This window comes from Cygnus olor, chromosome 12 (assembly GCF_009769625.2).
Source record: "Cygnus olor isolate bCygOlo1 chromosome 12, bCygOlo1.pri.v2, whole genome shotgun sequence".
Classification (NCBI taxonomy): domain Eukaryota; kingdom Metazoa; phylum Chordata; class Aves; order Anseriformes; family Anatidae; genus Cygnus; species Cygnus olor.
Genome location: NC_049180.1, coordinates 12,591,319 through 12,608,447, shown reverse-complemented (window position 1 = coordinate 12,608,447; position 17,129 = coordinate 12,591,319). Strand labels below are relative to the sequence as shown.

Genomic DNA, 17,129 nt, shown 5'->3' with positions numbered 1-17,129 from the left:
TCATGGCTAGTGATCTGCCTGTGACCCCCAGTCAGGATTTCCCCTCCATGGGAGATGGTCAGGGAACACGCTTGGACCACCCTGTCCCAGCCTGGCTTCTCCTGAGGAATAGTTTCCACCCAAGAAAGTGCAAATCTGTGCTCTTGGGTGGGTTGGCTGGAGGCAAAGCAAGTGAGAGCCCTGCTCCCCTGCTGCACCGTGGTGATATCCCCAGGCTGAGGGACGGCTTCCTCTCTGGAAGCTGCTCTTCCACCCTTCATAGGATGATTGCTGCTGCTCTTTGGCAGCAGGGGCACTGTGGACCCAGCACGTGAGGCTTCCACAGCTGTGCCCTGTGAACTTTTCTGGTCTACTCCATGGTGGCACTCTCCGTGCAGGTGTGTAGGGCAAGGCCTGGGTGTTCCACAGCTCATGCAAATGCTGGTGTTGTCCTGCAGACAAGTTCAGGTGGCACCGCTATGCAGGCAGGATGGGTTTCAGCAGAAGAGAGCCTTTCTTTTATCATCCAGTTAAGTCTTTTCCTGGGGTGGGAAGGAAATGAGTCTGGGAATCACAAAGAACTTTAAGCATTGGGGATCTTCTTTATTTCTGTGCCAAAGCAATGAGCAAGATTTTGGAGCACAAAGCCCAGAGACGTAATCCTGAGCACATGGAAGTGGTTTGAAAGCATCTTCTCTGGGGTGATGGTTTGTGTCTGATGCCCACCTTCTTTCCAAAATCCCTGGGAAGGTGAACATGCTGTTCCTTGTACCAATGGAAACAAGGGCTGAATGCAGGTGACAGGCAAGCTGCAGTCACATGCAGCTATCTCGTAACTGGTGGGGATGCAAGACAGCAAGCATTTATGGTGAGATGCTGCAGGTTTCCAGGGAGGAACATGCACTGAGTGTCAGCACTTTCTAGAAATCAGCATCCTGCAACAACCTGCCTCTGGCCATGGCCATGTTTGATGCTGGAGGTTTATCTGGCTCACGGTGGGGCAACACAGTGGGGAAGTACTCTTGGCTTCTGCCTAAGCTGTCCCATGTGGTCTGTAGTATACCACGAAGGCAGGAGTGCTTGGTAGCCGCAGGCTGTGCGTGCTGGAGGTGTTGGCTTTCCAGATAGCCCCACGGGAGATGCGCTCTCAGGAGCCACGTGCGTGTGAATAGCGCTGCCTTTGTCACTGCTATCTTGCGCTGTAAATCTTCTCTGTGATTGCATAAAGAAAAGACCGTTGCTGAAAATGGCCTCCTCCTGGGATTGAAAAGAAATGGCAATGGAACAGTGGCTGCTTCAGCAACAGGTAGGGTGTTGAAGAGGAAGAAGTCCTTGAAGCGAAGCTGGTGCCTATTGGGAGTCCTCTCCTGCCGGGCAGCAGAGAGGATCCACCAGTGTGTGAAATGGGATGATGGGGGTGATGGGCAGAGGGGGACCCGGATCCTGTGGTGGGCCCTTTCTGTAGAGTTCCCTGAAGTCTGGATCTTCAGGTTTGGAGGAATAAAGTCATCCTGCTCATCATCTATGCAGACAACCTTGGAAACACACCCCAGCCGTGCTTGTGAAGCACCCACCTGAGGGTGCCGTCAGCGCTGAGGGCACACTGTGCTCAGCGCACCCTGCTCCTGGGCATGAAGTGTGAGCATGATGCAGGGAAGGGCCTTGTGAGCATCTTGCTGCTGGTTGCTTCAGAAAAGGTTGCCAGCCAGCTCCTAGATGCTAGAGCACAGAGCTCCATGGAGCGAAGTTTGGAAAAGCGAGTGGCCGAACCAGGATCGGATGCGTTGCTGATTGAAGTTTTAAAAGTAATAAAAAGCAAGGACAGCCTGCGAGGGTGAGCTCCCCGCTTGTGCTGGTGGGATGCTCTGGGCTGTGCTTCCACACCACGTGTGATACCTGGCCTGCAGCTCAGGGGAGTGAATGGATGTGTCCTTGTTGGCTCTGAAGGTTTGGCTATGCCCAGATCTCTGCCATGTGCAGTGCCCCGTCCCTGTTGGCTAGTTTAGTCTTTCACCTAGAAAAAAAGAACAAAACATTGGGCCGTTCTTGTGGTGAGTGCTCCTGGCAGGTTTCATGCATATTCCACTTGTGGGTTTTTTTTGTTTTTTTTTTTTTCATCACTGGACACCAAGCTGAAACATTAAGATCAAAGCATCACAGGGTGAATCTAAAAATCTTCCCACTGCTCAAATTTACCATGGGTTGGGATGCCCAGGATGCTGCTGGGGCAGCCAGCCACTGACCTGATGGAATCAAATGGCTCAGCCGAGGAGAAAAGAGGAGCAGCCGAGGACTGCTGCATGTGCTCCTCCTGGACATGCGGTAGAGAAAACCTCCGTGGGACCTTGTGGTCAGCCCCAGCAGGGCGAGATGCCGTAGCTGGCTTGCCTGGTGCAGGGAGGAAAAGCCGACGGAGTTCTGGTGCTCTGAGCTAGGTGTCCACCTTGAGCTTCGCAGCCCGCGCTAGGTGTGGCTCCGCTTGCAGGAGCCTGAGTTAGGAGGCTTCCTTCGCAGGCTCCTCCAGGAGGATCCCTTCCTTCCCCCAGGCTGCCTGTCGAATCTCCCAATAAAACCCGAGCGCTGCCGAGCCTCAGACGTGGTTAAAGGATGTGGATTATTTGCTGTCTGTTGTCATCTTTCTGAATACATTTACCTTTTGAACAAGGTCCTTCTCATACGCTCAGGAGGCTGGTATGCAGACCCGTTAATGGATCAAGGGGAAAAATGCCTGTGGATGTATTCTCCTTTGTGTTTGGACTTATAACCACCCACGTTTTGGCATACATCCCTTCTGTGCACAAAGATGTCTTTTAGAAATCTCTAGTTCAATCTCCACCCTCCTTTGATATGTATGGAAATAATGGGACACGTGAGACTGTTTTCTATTTGAAAAAAAAAAAAGAGCTATAAAGGGAGTCGCTTAAAAGGCCTGTGTTTACTCCTTTCTAACTCAGGAGTTTAGTAAAAGCAGTGTGCTGAATTTATGACTGATGTACTTAGCTCTCCGGGAGGCGCTCATTTAGGGCTTTGTCTGAATATAGGGGAAATGTTTTCACCCAGCTCTAAGCCCCGGGCTTGGCTGCTCGGAGGCAGGAGGGCTTCAGCGCACGACTGAGTGCCTGTGTCCTTTCCCCAGCCAGCTTTGAGAGTCTCGGAGCAAATTTAGCCATGCAGGGCATGGACTGCTGCTCCTTGCAGTGCCCGGGGCAGAGCTGGCACAGCCACGGCCACCTGGGCTGCCTGCCTGTCCTTCTGGCTGGTCCTTCCTCAGAGCTGAGGGCACCTGAGCTGGCGTCTGGTCTGCCAGCTGCTTCCTCACGTCAAGGGCGTGCAGGGATTCACTCCTCCAAGGAAAAGCCCTCGCACGCTTACTGTTTTCTCCTACAAAGAGCCAGTCCCTCCTGGAATCGCTGCTCTGGCTTCAGAGCACTTTCCTTTCCCCCTCAACGTAGCAGGACTCACATTTCATGCGCACGTGGTCACACAGGCTGTTTAAAGCCAAAAGGAACTGCATCCCTTCTGTTAGGGGATGCTGGGGCTGTAGAGCGTTATCTAGCTCCCACGTTGAGTCTGGGAGCTCTTGTTTAACTGCAACGTGTTCTTGTCTTGGGGGCATCCACCCTCAGTTATGGAGGTTGCAAGAGGTGGAAAATCTGCCCTTGGGAGCCTGTCCCAGCAGCTCGTGCACCTTGCAGGGGAGGGGTGGGATCTGAATAATGGGATCTGGCTGCGGCCTCACGCTCAGAGCATTTGCAAGGCTGGCAGAGAAGCAATAACCTAAATGGAGACCCTGTGAAGATCGTTTCTGGCACTCATCAGCTGTCCTCCTGAAGGATTATCATTTTCTCTTGGAGCACAGGAGGCTGCCCATCTGTTGTGAGATGCTCCCAGATGGACGTCTGAACACGAGGTGTTGGTTACGGTCTTGTGCCCCTGCCTAAAAGGTGTTGAAGCAAGCTGACCTGTTTGGCCGAGAGAATGCTTGGTGGACTTTGTGGCTGTATAATCAAATCTTTCATTCTGCCTGCAGCCCTGATATTGGGTAGGAGTCAGACACAGTAAGGACACTGCTGCTCAGGTTGGTTTGCCAAACCGATGCCAACTCCTGAAGCTGAGAGCGGAGCAAATATTGTAATGGATCAGATGAATGAGCTGAAGCAATTTCTTCTGTGGGGTGGCGCAGAGAATGGTTTTTAGAGCGTTTGCGAGAAGAGCCCAGTAAGAAAGGGAGTCTGTTGTAAGTCTGTCGTAATGCGCCTTTGTCCTTATGTAGAAGTGGAAATTCTTGGCTCGGTCTGCGATATCTGACAGGATTTAGCAAGCCTTATCCTGCCCTGGTGTCCGAGTCTGTGGTAGGAATGGGGAGCAAGGCGCATGGTGCTGCTTGCTGCATGAGCCGCGGGAGCCAGCGCTGTCCTGGGGACCTCGAGGACAAACACAAACGCAGCCATCGCTGGGCGGTGAAACCGCGGCCACCAAGCCCTTACACTCTTCCAGCAAGAGCCTGTTGCTGGGAAGGGTGTTTTGGAAGCGCCCAAGGCTTTGTATCGCGCTGATTACAGCTTTGTTAATTAATTGCATGGTTAGCTATGCCAATGATATTAGAGAAAAAATAAAAATCTGTGCTTAGACAGTTATTTCAGATTAAGGATTTAATCTCTTGATTAAACTAAACCAAAATAAGCTGGTTCCCAGCTGTAGGATGCTGGTGTCTGCGCAGCCCTTCTCACCCACTTGCGGGCTCTTGTTTCAGCTGCAGCATGTCTGTATGAGGACAGGCCTTTGGTCTGTTTTTTTCAGATGCTCTTCAGACACCTGTATCGCCCCCTGATCTATTGCTAATGGAAAGCAGCAGGCCTTTGGGAGCAGGGGCTCTGGATAAGACCTGCCTGTTGCTGTGTTCGCTGCGAGCTTCAGTTAAGGGTGCGAAATATCCCTGCAAGCAAAGGCTAATCTCCATTTCCCGGTGCTGCTCCTCTCTGCTGTAAGAGGACTTTCTCGGGTTGTGGGTCTGTCTTTCATCCCCGGTTTGGCCCCTCTAATCTGTTCAGCAGTTGTCAGCAGCTCTTCTGATGTGTTGGGTGTTGCAAGGACAGATGAGAGAGCCGCAGGCCCTGCTCCAGAGACCCTAAAAAAGCTAAAAGAAAGGGTAGAGAGGAGGAATGTGAATGCAGAGCTCTGGTGGAAGAGGTGCCGGGTGCTGTCTGACCACATGCAATGCTCTTTGTTTCTGGGAGCAGTGTTTGGTCGCGCTGGCTCCCCAGGGACAGCAGGGCTGGTGATGGCTGGGAGAGCAGAGACCTTGCCGTGCCAGCAAGGGTCTCCGTGGGTCTGACTCCCCCTGGGGACACATGTAACATGCAAAGCCGGAGGCTTGCAGGAGGTTGTGCTCTGCTTTCAGAGCAACCTGGGATGTCCCCCTGGGTGCAAACAAACCAGCCCTGGGCTGGAGGGCTGATGGCCTGGCTTTGGCTCTGCCTTTCACGCGCTGAGCATGCCCAGACCTCCAGCATGCGCAGAAGCAGGACCTCGGAGCTGAAAAGCAAATACATCATTTTTCCCTTTGTTTAATTAAACGAGAGATCATGAGTTAATCGCTTCCAAGCGCTTGTTTTCCTGCAGCGCCTGGAATGATAATCCCGCGCGCTGCCCAGTAGGAGCTGCTTTGGCTGCCGCGGCCGCGTCAGCCCGGAGAAGGGCCGGGGAACGGGGGGAGGCATCTGGAAATGATTCCTCGCACCACTCCCTGCGAGGCTGCCGGAGCTGGTGGAGGCGCAGCCCGCGAGCGAGGCTGGCCCGGGCAAGGCCACAAGCGTTCCTCCCGAGCGCGAGCGGGTGCTGCGCTTTTTCTCCCCGAAAAAACTGAAAAAATAGCCCAAAGAGCAGGTAGAGCCACCCGTGGTTATCTCGCAGGAAGGCAGTGTGAATGCCTACCTCTGGAGCTGCAACGCTGACTAAATAGTGCGTTACTTTAGCAAAAACGTCCCGAGGCAGGCGGGGTGCCGGGGCCAGGCGCCCTCCTCCCAGCCTCGCAGCGAGCAGCCGAGGGGGGAGCTGGCACTTGTTCTGGGAAGATTTTTCTCTCTTGAACTCATTGCCGCTGCGATTAGAGTGGCTCAGGAAATGGGGATGGGAGGGTTCTCCTCCCTGCAGAAACAGAGTGGGAAATCTCAAATTTTGTCAGAAAAACAAGCCTTGCTTTTAGCCAGAGACCTTTTTGAACAGAGAAATGTCTCTCTCTCTTTCTCTCTCTCTTTTTTTATTCTTCTTTTCAAAGGAAAAGCAGTCTAGCTTCAGGCTTGGTGTCGGAAAGTGGAAAGGGTTCACGGAAAGCCCAGAGGTCTGTTTTTACTGGAAATGAGGTTTCTCACGTCAGCTGAGAGCCGAGCAGCCCCAGCCAAGCGGCGCAGCACGGCAGCCCCGTGCTGGCGGAGGGACGGGCGCACCCGGCCCCGCTCAGCGCCTGCCCCGCGCTCCTTTCCCCTAGTCCCCAAAAACTGGCTGGGGGCCACAGGCAGGCACTGGCATGCAAACACTTGGAGCTGCTCCTCTTCCCAGTTTTCTCTGTCGCTTCTCCTTTCCAGTTCTGGGGTCTGGGAGGGCTGCACCTTTGCAGAAGCCGTTGGGTTTCCTAGGACCTGGGTTTTCCTCCCCGGGTTGCTCCTCGCCCTGCCAGGCCAGGCAGTGCTGGGTTTATCCGCAGCACGGTGGGATGTGTAGTTCCCTACTTGGGCTGCTCAGGTAGGGCGTTAGGAGGTGTTTCTCAGGACAGAGCTGCATGTCCTTCAGCTAAATTCCTGCTGTGAGATGAACCCTCAGCACACTGCATGGGCTGGTCCTGCCTGCTAGAAGGGAGCATTGTCTGCCCTAAGTCTTGGGCTCGTCAAACAGCCTGGCCTCACCCTGCTGATAGCTTTTAGGAGCCTTCAGACAGCATCTGGGCTGTCAGCGAGGAAGATTTGTGCCTCTTCTTCCTGTTGTCCTTGACCAAGACTCAGCTTTTTGTAGACAGCTGTTCTTGAGCATGATGCTTCCTTCCAACCAAGGTGGTCAAGTGAATCTAAGGGAGGGTGGGTCCAGCAGTGTTGCGGCCCTTCCCTGCACTGGGCTGCGGTCCCAGGCATGTGCCTGGTGTGTAGCCTTGGGGATCTTCTCTCTGCTCCCTGGGCAGGCTGACTCCTTCTCCAAACCCGTAGGAGGGTCTCCAGCATCCAGCCTTAACTGGTGAACAGCAGATCCCAAAGAGGAGTAACTTGAGTCAGAAGGAAATGCAGCATGGCAGGGGTTCCCAATGATCGGAGCAGCTATGTAACTCTCTGCCTGCCCACAGAGGCAGGCAGAAATTTAGATGAGTGCACCTAGAAAGGGCTGAGGAGCTCCTTGTTACTCCAGATGCCTCCTGGCAGGCTCCTTGCTCATGCTGCAGCGGCTGCTCGCGCTAGAGGAGGTAGGTGGGTCCCCTGAGCGGGGCTGTGACTGATCCCCAGCTCCTTTTCCTGCTGCCTGCTTCTTTGTCCTGTGCTGGGGCTGCTGCCAGGCACTCCTTGCCTCCCCTCTGCCCTGCCTCCTGCTCCTCGCTGCGGCTCCAGCTGGGGAACAGGGCACTTAGGGCTGAGCAGAGCTTTGCCACGACCGTCTTTATCCCTCTGTTCATTTCGCAGCACCTGTGGCTCCTGTAATACCATGGAGGGGAGGGATGACCTGTCCCACCCCACTTGTTTCTACCCCTTTGCCACTCGTGAAGCCCTCCTGGGCTCCCCCTGCCCTCCCAGGTGGGACCACGCTGGCTTCTCCTCTCCCTCGCCGCCCGCCAACCCTGCACTGACAGCCAGCTCCCAGCTGCGGCACGGTGAAAGCTGCTGTGGCCGGACGTGACCTTAACCTGGGCTTTATTTAGCGCTTTGATTTATGGAGGAGTTATTTTAAAAGCCTGTTTCTCTTTTGGGAGGTGTGGCGAGCATGTGGTGGCAGCGTGCGGGAGTTCATGGGCCTCCTGTGCTATTTACAAAGAAGCGTTTGAGTCCCAAGACCCTTTTTTTCCTTGGGCAGATGCTCTCTGGCTCGGTTGGAAAGCGCTCCTGTTTGCGTTTGTGCCGGGTGGCTGAAAAGGAGCAAGTGTCCCGTTCCCCATGAGGAGGATGTGGCAATACTGCTGGAGGTCTGCAGCGCCTGGAGGGGGCTGCGTTCTCCAGGAGGGCGCCTCCTGGGCTTTGCCAGCTCTCCAGGGCCACTGCACTGGCAGACGTGGGCAGAAGTGGCAGTGAGCTGTGGCAGCAGTGCCCTCTCCGTGGACCCTTGCTGGGTTTAGCTAGCTCCCCTCCTCTCAGGACACTGGCCGCTTATCCTGGGTCGCAGAAGTTTCTCCTTGTGCCTGCCGGAGGGGTTGCATCCTCTGCGTGACACAAGGGGTGTAGCTTGTAGATCAGACGGGTTGCAGACTTCAGATTTATTGGCATCTGGAGTGCTGGATGCTGTCCCCTTCTCTTGCTGGTTCATACGAGTTCCCCGTGCCTCCAAACCCCAGCTCCTTCGGGTGTGTGGCAGCAGGCACTGCCCGCAGGCTGGAGGTGCGCCCCAGCGCGAAGCAGCAGGACCACGCAGCCTCCTGCCGAGGTCGTTCCCACAGCTCCCTCTGCAACCTCAGAAGTTAATCAGTACAAATAAGCAGCCCCGTCCGTGGGACTGCAGATTGGTTTAACAAGTCCACGATCGGAGGCCGATCTGCTGCTGCTGCAGGCTCCGAGCTCTGCCCTGTTTCACCCTCTGTGTCTCAAGGTGGCCTCTGAGCCCCTGAGGCTCTGCAGTGCCACATCCTGCACCCAGGCAGGACCCGGCCCTGGGAGAATGGTGGCTGTGAGCAGCAGTAGGTGGCATTGCCTCTGCATTGCCTCTGCATTGCCGCTCTGTCCCTTCAGAGCCTGCACAGGTATCACGACATCATGGTGCGGTGCAGCTAGAGAGATGTAGAGCCTCTGCGAGCACTGAACTTTACAATGGCTGCAGGCTATGGTTATTCTGTATTTTACTAAAGGAAGGGTAATATACGACTTGGTTTATTTTAACCTTATAAAGGATTTTTGATTTGGTGCCAATGTTAATAATTGTCTTGTGAAGGCTTCGCTCAGGCAGCAGGAATGGTGTGAGAACCTGAGAGCAATGCACTGACTCATGTGCAAATATTTTTACTTCTTTGTTTTATTTGCAATAGTAAACGAAATTCGTTGTGTGGGGGGGGATTATTATCTGAAAGAATTCTGCAAGAGGTATGGGGCAGAAGGCGGCACAGAGCCCCCCCTCCCCCCAGCTGGTTTTGGCTGAGGTTTTGAATTTGTGTACAGTAGAGGGTCAGGTGGAAATTTTTTTCAACTTCTACCAGCAGTAACGCTGCTGCGATGCTGCACGAGGCCTTGGCTGGGCTCTTTGGAGCTGGCTGAAGACGAGCTTTATCTGCAGGGGCACAGACACTTGCTGGGACAGGTCTTTGCCTGGTGCAACAGAGGTTACTGGAGCTGTGCTCACCTTCGGCTAGCTGTGCTTACCCTCTGTCATTTCACAAGAGCGCAGGAGAGTAATGACATCAGGCGCAGAACGCTGCTCCTCAGTATTTAGCAACGTGAGGTGGATGTCCAGGTGGGAGGAGGCTGGGCGGGGTACCTGTTTCCCTACCCTACGGGCCCCTCCATGCCTTTTTTTAGCAGGTCCAGGATAACGTGTAAAGGGAATGCTTCTATTTAGGCTGTCTGCACAGTGCATCCCACAGCTCCTACCAGACTGCTTTCTCTTCTTCCATGCTTCTCAAATGCTGTTTTCCCCTCGCACCTTGTGTGGGGATGGTCATGACCAGAACTCTGCAGAGAGCAGGCTGACCATCAGCTCTGGCAGATTCCTCTTGAGCTCCGCGATGTCTAAGGGAAGATTTTCTCTGAAGCCTTATTCCTGCAGTGAAGGAAGTGCCCGGGGACTTCCAGGCTTTCCATTTCAATTAAGAGAATGAAAGTTGGGGTTTTAAATTGCTCTTTTCTGGGTGGAAAGAAGCTTGTTTAAAACAACCTTCTGCTGTTTAGTATTAGGGCTAAACACTCAGCCCTAGCATTCAACACTTGTCAGCGTGTGCACAGGGCTCCTGCTTTTTGAGTCCTTGGGTTAAGAATATGAAAAATAGTTCCTTACCCTCCGTTTATCTGGTTACACTGACCTTGAGGGGTATTGCAGGAGGCAGCTGGTTGCGAGCATTTTAGGTGCTTACTTGCTGCCATTTAGCCTTGCTTGTTGCTGACATCAGGAGAAAGAGAAGAAAAAATAATGAAGCAGTGCCCCGGGCAGTTCGTGGTTTGCTGTCACCCATGTTCTCCAAGTTTGGCTCAGGGAGGGATTGTGGAGGCATTCCCTGGATGTCCTCATCTCTCCCATGCAGTCCTGCATGCTGTCCTGTAGGAAGGCTTCACAACCAAGCAGTGAATTCATATTGCGCTTAAAATGCGCAACCCTCTAAATGGGGAATTTAAGGATCGTTGAGCTGGGCAGCTGGGAAAAGTGGGAAGGCTTGTGTGAGGAGCATCATCTCTGCTGTGGCTGCAGCTCCCTTCAGCTTCCTTACTCTGAGGCTGTTGCAGTTTCTCAAGCCAGTGTCTGGAGGGATGGACCCCTTGGAGTGGAAGAAGTGAAATGGTTTCCTTCCCCCTGATCCATCCATCCTACTGTTCCCCGGTGGCAGCATGAGCTGTTGTGGCACTGCTTTGTTTAACTTTCTCTCCAAATCTTGCTGTGGGACTGAGGTATGTTTTCAGGCATGTCCATGCAGCTGTTCCTGTTCTACAGGAGGCTGTAGGCTTCTGGGCCAGAGGCTCGAATGCTTTCGTTGTCTCTAGTGAAAGGAGGTGGATTTATATCAGATGAGAATCTGGCCAGACACCTGAGTAAACTTTCATTTGGTTTTGTAACAAAACTCACTCCCACTGGCTTTAGGTTAGCCAGAGGGGTCTCCTCTAAAACAGAGAGGCAGGGAGGGATCTTGATCCTCTCTGCAGATGCGTGCGGATTGTTTTATTTTTTGGCAAGCTCTCTGGACTTGCACCCATGCAGTAGAGCAGAATTTGGCCTCTGGCACTGGAATCGGTTCTGACACTGCGGGCGGGCTCTGCCGGGCAGGCTCTCCAGAACAACGGTGGAAGTTGTGAATCCGTCGCCTCTGATCCCTGAGCAGGAAGCGGGCATCGATGTGCCCACTTGGGCCCTAAAGGCAAGCCCGCAGATCCTCTTGCGAGGCACCTCTCACTGCAGAAAGCTCCAGGCTCCTGGAGTGAGCTAAAAAACGAGGAATTACGCAGGTGAGTGGCTTTTGCTGGTACCAAACAACTCTGGCATCAGACTTCAGATCACAGCTCGCTGTGGAGTGTCAGCACAACCGTTGCCCCTGCATCTCTCCTTGGCCTGCAGAGGGTCGTAACGCTGGGCTTTAACGCACCTGAGCGCTGGCGGCATTTCTAGCCCCGGGTGCCTGAAGCGCGGGGCTGCCGATCCATGCGCCCCATGACACTCGCGCTCGCTCGCACGCACTCACGTGCCGCGGTAATGGTTTAATAGCAGCCCCACCCAGCTCAGCCAGAAGGACTTGCTGCGTAAGCAAAAGCAGGGAAATCTCGCCTCTGTGCGCAGCGCTCTGCGAGCGCTTCACTCGCCTTTTGGGAGAGTTTTTTTTTTTTTTTTTTAATTCCCTTCACCTGGAATCGCCGGTGCCAAAAGAAACCAGAAAGGACGGCAGTTTGCTCCTTTGATCCTCTCTGCTCCTGCGCTGGGAGGTGGCTGCGCTCCTGGTGTAGGGCTCGCCGGGGCGTACCACGTCGTGGCACCACTAATGCTTCCTCTCTTGGCAGGACTCGGAGTCGCTGGACGGTTGCATTCAGAGTACGTTATCGGCGCTCTACCCTCCGTTCGAGGCTACCGCAGCCACTGTTCTGTGCCAAGTTTTTGATGTGGTGGAGAAGACGTACCGTGGGGATGGACTGCGCTACCTCATAGACTTCCTGATTCCAGCCAAGCACATCCTGCAGTGCATTCAGCAGGATGCTTGTGTGAGTATATCCCGCTCTCTAAGGCCTGCTAGGGCTTTGCTGCTGAGCCTTCTTTCTGCTCGAGTATGTAAAACGCCCGGCAAAAAGTGCTTGCATGCGTATGGCAGCCTAGGTGGGAGGGCAAGGCAGACAATTAGGAAACAGTTAAGAAACTGTTATTGAAAGTTAACCTTGCCGAGATCAGATGTGGAGCGGTGCCCTCGCTTTCCGTAACCAGGAACGCTAAATGGGAGGCTTTGGGGTTGAGCGGGGAGGATTAGCGCAGCCTCTGCGAGCTGTTTGCTGGATACGGCTGATACGGCTTCTGACCCCAGCCATTCCCTGGCCGTGGGGATGAAGCTGTCAGGAGGACGCTGGCAGGAGGACGCGCGGGGCCAAGTGCTGCCAGTCGGTGTTTTTCCCAGAAGTTTGGCTCCCCTTTGATGGTTGCTGGAACGGTCGCAAGGCTCAGTAGCCCCGAGGAGTCACGTTACACTTACTGCCAGAACGAGTCCAAGATTAATGTGCTTTACTGTTGGGAGGCTTAAATGTAAGAAACGATGAGTCAAATGCCTCCATCACAAACTTGGCTCAAAGTTTGCAAGATTAAAAAAGAAAAGAAAAGAAAAGGGTGGGGGGAACACCACCACCCTAAGACTAGGCTTTGTTCTAGTTTTTTTATCTTTGACTGTAGAAGGTGTATGTAGCCAGGTTTTCAACAGACCTCCTCATGGCAGGGGACTTTTGGGAGGAGGAAAAATAAGTAAGTACAAGCCGAAATAGTCAGATGCTTATTTCTCTGAAAGAGGTGAAGTGCTGAGGGGGGACACCCATAGAGTTCGATGGATCCAGGTAACAAACCACGGGAGCTGGGACTGGATGGTCCCACACGGGCACACAAGCTTTGTGTATGCGGATTTTGGGGAGCTGCTTTTGTTAGAACAGGGATTATTCCCTAGGTGTATGTACAGCTGCTGTTTCTAACGCGATGATGCATAGCGTGGTGTTCCCTGTAAAGAAACAGGAGATTTTTGGTTTGTATCAACCAGTAATTACTGCAGGACGGTTCACGGCTTTCCCCTGCCTGCCTCCCTCACAGGGTCGCTGGGCAGGGAGAATGGTGCCGTGCCCCCTTCGTCCTCGTTCCTCGGGGTTAGAGGAGCTGGTGGCAGGGCTGGGGCCAGCAGTGGGAGTGCGGCTGGGGCTGGCTGTGGAGCCCTGGGCTGCCACACGCCACAGCCTCCCTCAGGGCGAGGCCATGTGGCGCTCGGGTGGTGGTGGTGGTGGTGGTGGGTGGGCCTCGGCCTGCCCAACAGCCAATGGGAGGACAGCTGAGGCTGCGGCAGCCAATAGGAGCGCGGCGCTGCCTTGATGGGCATGGTGGTGGGATGGGAGCGGGAGGCCCTGGGGCGGGAGGGCTGAGGCGAGGCTGTGAGGGCGGCGGGGCCTGAGGGGCCGTGGGGCAGGAGAGGTGAGGGCTCAGGGGGCCGGAGGGACCCCCAGGCTGCCCAGCGTGGGGCTGGTGGGGCGGTGGGGCTGCCTGTGGTGAGGGGCTGCGCAGGGTGGGCTGAGCCTGGCGCTGCTCCTCAGCATGGGGCACCGGGAGCTTTGCTGAGGAGGCAGAGTGTGGGCAGCGCAGCCGGGCGCCTCGAGCCTTTCCTCCTCACTTGCGAGCCTCCCTGGCCCTGACTCACGATTTTGTATTTCAGAGCTGGCAGTACAGGGAGAGCGAGGGAAACTCTAGGTACCTTGTGCTGCCTTTAGAGCTGGGCCCTTCATATTTCCCTTAGAAGTCTGCTTCTTTGAATTTTTATTACTGAAAATTATTTCTTGCTTCTTGTGGACCTGTTCTCCCCAAAACTCCTTGCTGTTTGAACTCACAGGGCCGTTTCTTACTACTTGTTCTTTAAAAGTTCAGTCTGCGTTTTAGAATGTAAACAAAAGCAGTGTTTCCTCCTTAGTTTTCATTTAGCGTGTCCATGTGAGCTTTGCCTAAGCACACTAAAGGACAAAAAAATATCTGCTGCCTGAACGGCTGCTGCAGGAAATACTGCGAGAGCTGGATCTTTTTCTCAGTGACAAAAATGTGAGTGGCTTCATGAAATATTAGATGTGTTCATGGGCTCCTGGTGGGCATAACAAACCCAGCAGTGTGTGACCCTAGGGGCTGGGGAGGTGAGGGTGTGCAGGGCAATGCCAAAGGGCTGGTCCCTGCTTAGAAACCAGGTTTTGTTACGGGCCTTCAGATGATGTCCTGGGATAAACGGACTGTTTGCAGCCCAGCTGTCCCATGGCGCTAGGACCTGTGTGACACCTTTGTCATTGGTGACCAGCTCTTTCCTAAAAGGCAGCCTTCTCTTTCTAAAAGGCAGCGCAGAGTCAGGCCCTGGCACTCCTCTGCCCAGCCTGGTTTGGCTCTGGCAGTGGACACGAGATGAGCAAGTACTTGAGCCTCAAAGTGAAATGTTAAAACAACCGAAATAAGCCTCTTCACATAATCTTCTCTTTGAAGGTGCTTTTCGGAGCAGGAGCAGCATGAGGATGCGCCACTTCTAAAGCTCTAAGCCTCTGAAATGTTTAGTAAATGGAAGGACATACATTCCAGCTTGGGTGTTAATCAAACTCTTGCTGCAGGTTAGGTGGTAGCTTTGCAGGTTTGTCAGGAAGTTCTGAGAGAACTTCAGCAGTTTGGTTTTGGTGATTTTACTGCTGAGATTTCTTCCACTTGTTTGTCAGTAGGCATACAGGTCATCTTAGCAGTAGGGTTGTCACATTTCTTAATGGGCAAACGGCCCCCAAATAGGTTACTTTGCATCCAGGTTTTAACAGAAACTCTTTGTGTCAGGTAGGTGCAGATGGGATCCAGCTTTATGTTCATGCTGCCAATGATGGTGTCTCTTGCTTTTCATGTGTATAAACTATTAGTAATAGTTTGAAAACTGATCTTCTTTTTGTCTGCCACTCCTCCCCAGATGGCGTTAACATACCTATTAGGAAACATTCTGATGGCAGAAGGGTTGATGTGGTGCAGTCTGCAAATCTGTAGTCTCTTCTGGAAAACTGCGATTTTTTTTTTTTCTTAAAAACCTGATGAGCAAAACACTTGGCTTAGGCACTTCTGTAAGAGAGAGAAGTTTGTTGGCTGAGGTGCTGTGCAAGTCTTGAGCTTGATGGAAAAGTGAGCGAATTATGTACGGCCTGAGAATTTCTGAAGCCAGCAGCAACTTCTGGAAACTGTGTGTTGTTAGATTTGCTGGATTCAACCATGCTGTATAAGAAAGGGACTGGTGGAGATACCTGTCTTGGAGATCAGAAGGCATGAGGATGCAGGACTGCAAAGCTCAGCTCCACTTGATTTGGAGGGACGTACAGGCAAACGGTGTTAGGTTGTAGGGTTTTTATTCAAATTAATTTAATAGAGAAAAGAAAGGGAGGCAGATCTGCTTTGTGTTTAAAGTTAGAATGTAAAGCTAATATTAACACGATCCTCCAAACTAAACCAAGTCTTATTTTGGTTTTTATTTTGTAGTAATACAGTATGTGGGTACAACAATAGGACAGTTGGTTGCACTGAGAGAACAGAGGTAAAGCTGCCATGACTGAAATGGACCCAGATATGAGTAAGTTGAAGAAAAAGGTCTGACTGATCTCCTTCCTGGAATATGGAAGAAGTTAGCACATAAAGCTTAGAACAGGGATTTTTACTGAATCTATTAAGGCAGGGCTAGTAACAAAGCACAGAACAAGATGAGCATGCAACAGCAGCAGTCACTGAGCGCTGAAGGAATTAACTGGCCCTTTAAAAATCGGATAACATTTTTTCATGTGGTTTGCTCCATGGCAGGTAGCGTAAGACTAGCCTTTTCCATAAAACAGCCTCTGTCTAGAGAGAAAAGTTTGGTTGTTTAATCTCTTCCTTAAAGGATTTATTTTGGAGTCATCTGGAAAATTAATTACTGTGTCAAAGGGATGGAGGTTTATGCAAGCATTGCAAGATGGGCAGCAAACTGGTGAAAGGAAGGATGTGTGTACTGCAGTGAAAGCTGAGTTGGAGGCAGGAGTCATGAGACACGTCTTACGGCTCATCCATGACCTTGGCATGAAAAGTAAGAGTATGGAGATGACAAATTTGTGATGAAACAAGTCTGGGAGAAATGAGCAATAACAGAAGGAGGAGGATAAATGTGTTACACAAGATGAGGTCTGAAACTCCGTGCTGAAGTTTTTATAATGGTAGAGTCAGAGGGCAGGCACGCGCCTCGACAAAGCCAGGGACAGAATTCCTGTTGTGATCCGGGGTTTGTCAATTTGGAAAGAAAAAACAGCAGGTGACTGGGTTACCGAAGGGGCATGATGGGAGGACGAGCTTGAGCTTAGCTTTAAGGAGCGAAATGCTTCTAGGCCAGTTGGGAAGTGTTGCTGCCATTATACCCGGCGTTTTGCAAGGCTTTGCACAATTAAAAAGTGGAACAAAGAAGTGTTAAAACGGCATCACCAAGGAGGCGCTTCAGGCCGGCCTAAGAGATGATCAAGGGAGACGTGTTAAGGTGATGTGACATTGCTTAATAATTTTAAGCGATGAGAATTCATCAGGGGAACAAGCTCCGGGGATGAGGAGGAGGAATTACCAAATCTGAAGAGTTGAGCAGGTGCAGTGAGGATAAGAAACCCGTCTGGCTGAAGGTAAAGCTTGATGAGCATAGGAAGTAAATTGATGCCATTACCTGTTGTTTTGACGTGTGTGAGGATCCATCCCAGAAGTTCCTTCCAGTTCTGTGGCTTCTCTGCTGTATGGCAAATTATTTGAATTAAAGTATTTTTCTTTCATCTGACTGGCCTGCGGAATACAGCATTTTTATAAATAGCTTTCTTTGTCAAGACTTCCGTGTGACCATGTAAGAGGAACAAGATAAAATGTCTGAAGTTAGTGCTGCCAATACTAACGTCGATGGGTTTCTAGGTGTCAGCTCTCTAATTTAAGTATTGCATCCCATACAGGGGAGTCCTTTCTAAAACCTTGTCATGTCAGAGAACGATGAAATTAATCATGGAACTGAGAATGAATGATTGCTTATGTCGTGGCTTGATTTAAGGCCTACT

At 52.3% G+C, this 17,129-nt stretch overlaps 1 protein-coding gene across 8 annotated transcripts in view; it reads left to right on the top strand.

Moving 5' to 3' along the window:
* The window catches only part of PLEKHG4 (pleckstrin homology and RhoGEF domain containing G4), a 94,152-nt gene that overhangs the window by 8,811 nt on the left and 68,212 nt on the right, over positions 1 to 17,129 (top strand). For 7 of the 8 annotated variants that reach the window (XR_005823836.1, XM_040571662.1, XM_040571657.1 and 4 more), the window contains exon 2: positions 11,853 to 12,050. Coding sequence is in view for 6 of the 8 variants with exons in the window: in XM_040571662.1 (XP_040427596.1) it covers positions 11,853 to 12,050 (198 nt within the window). In the remaining 2 variants the exon portion in view is untranslated. Of the gene's footprint in view, positions 1 to 11,852; positions 12,051 to 13,452; positions 13,501 to 17,129 lie in introns of those variants that run through there. The other variant, XM_040571663.1, reaches the window with a different exon arrangement.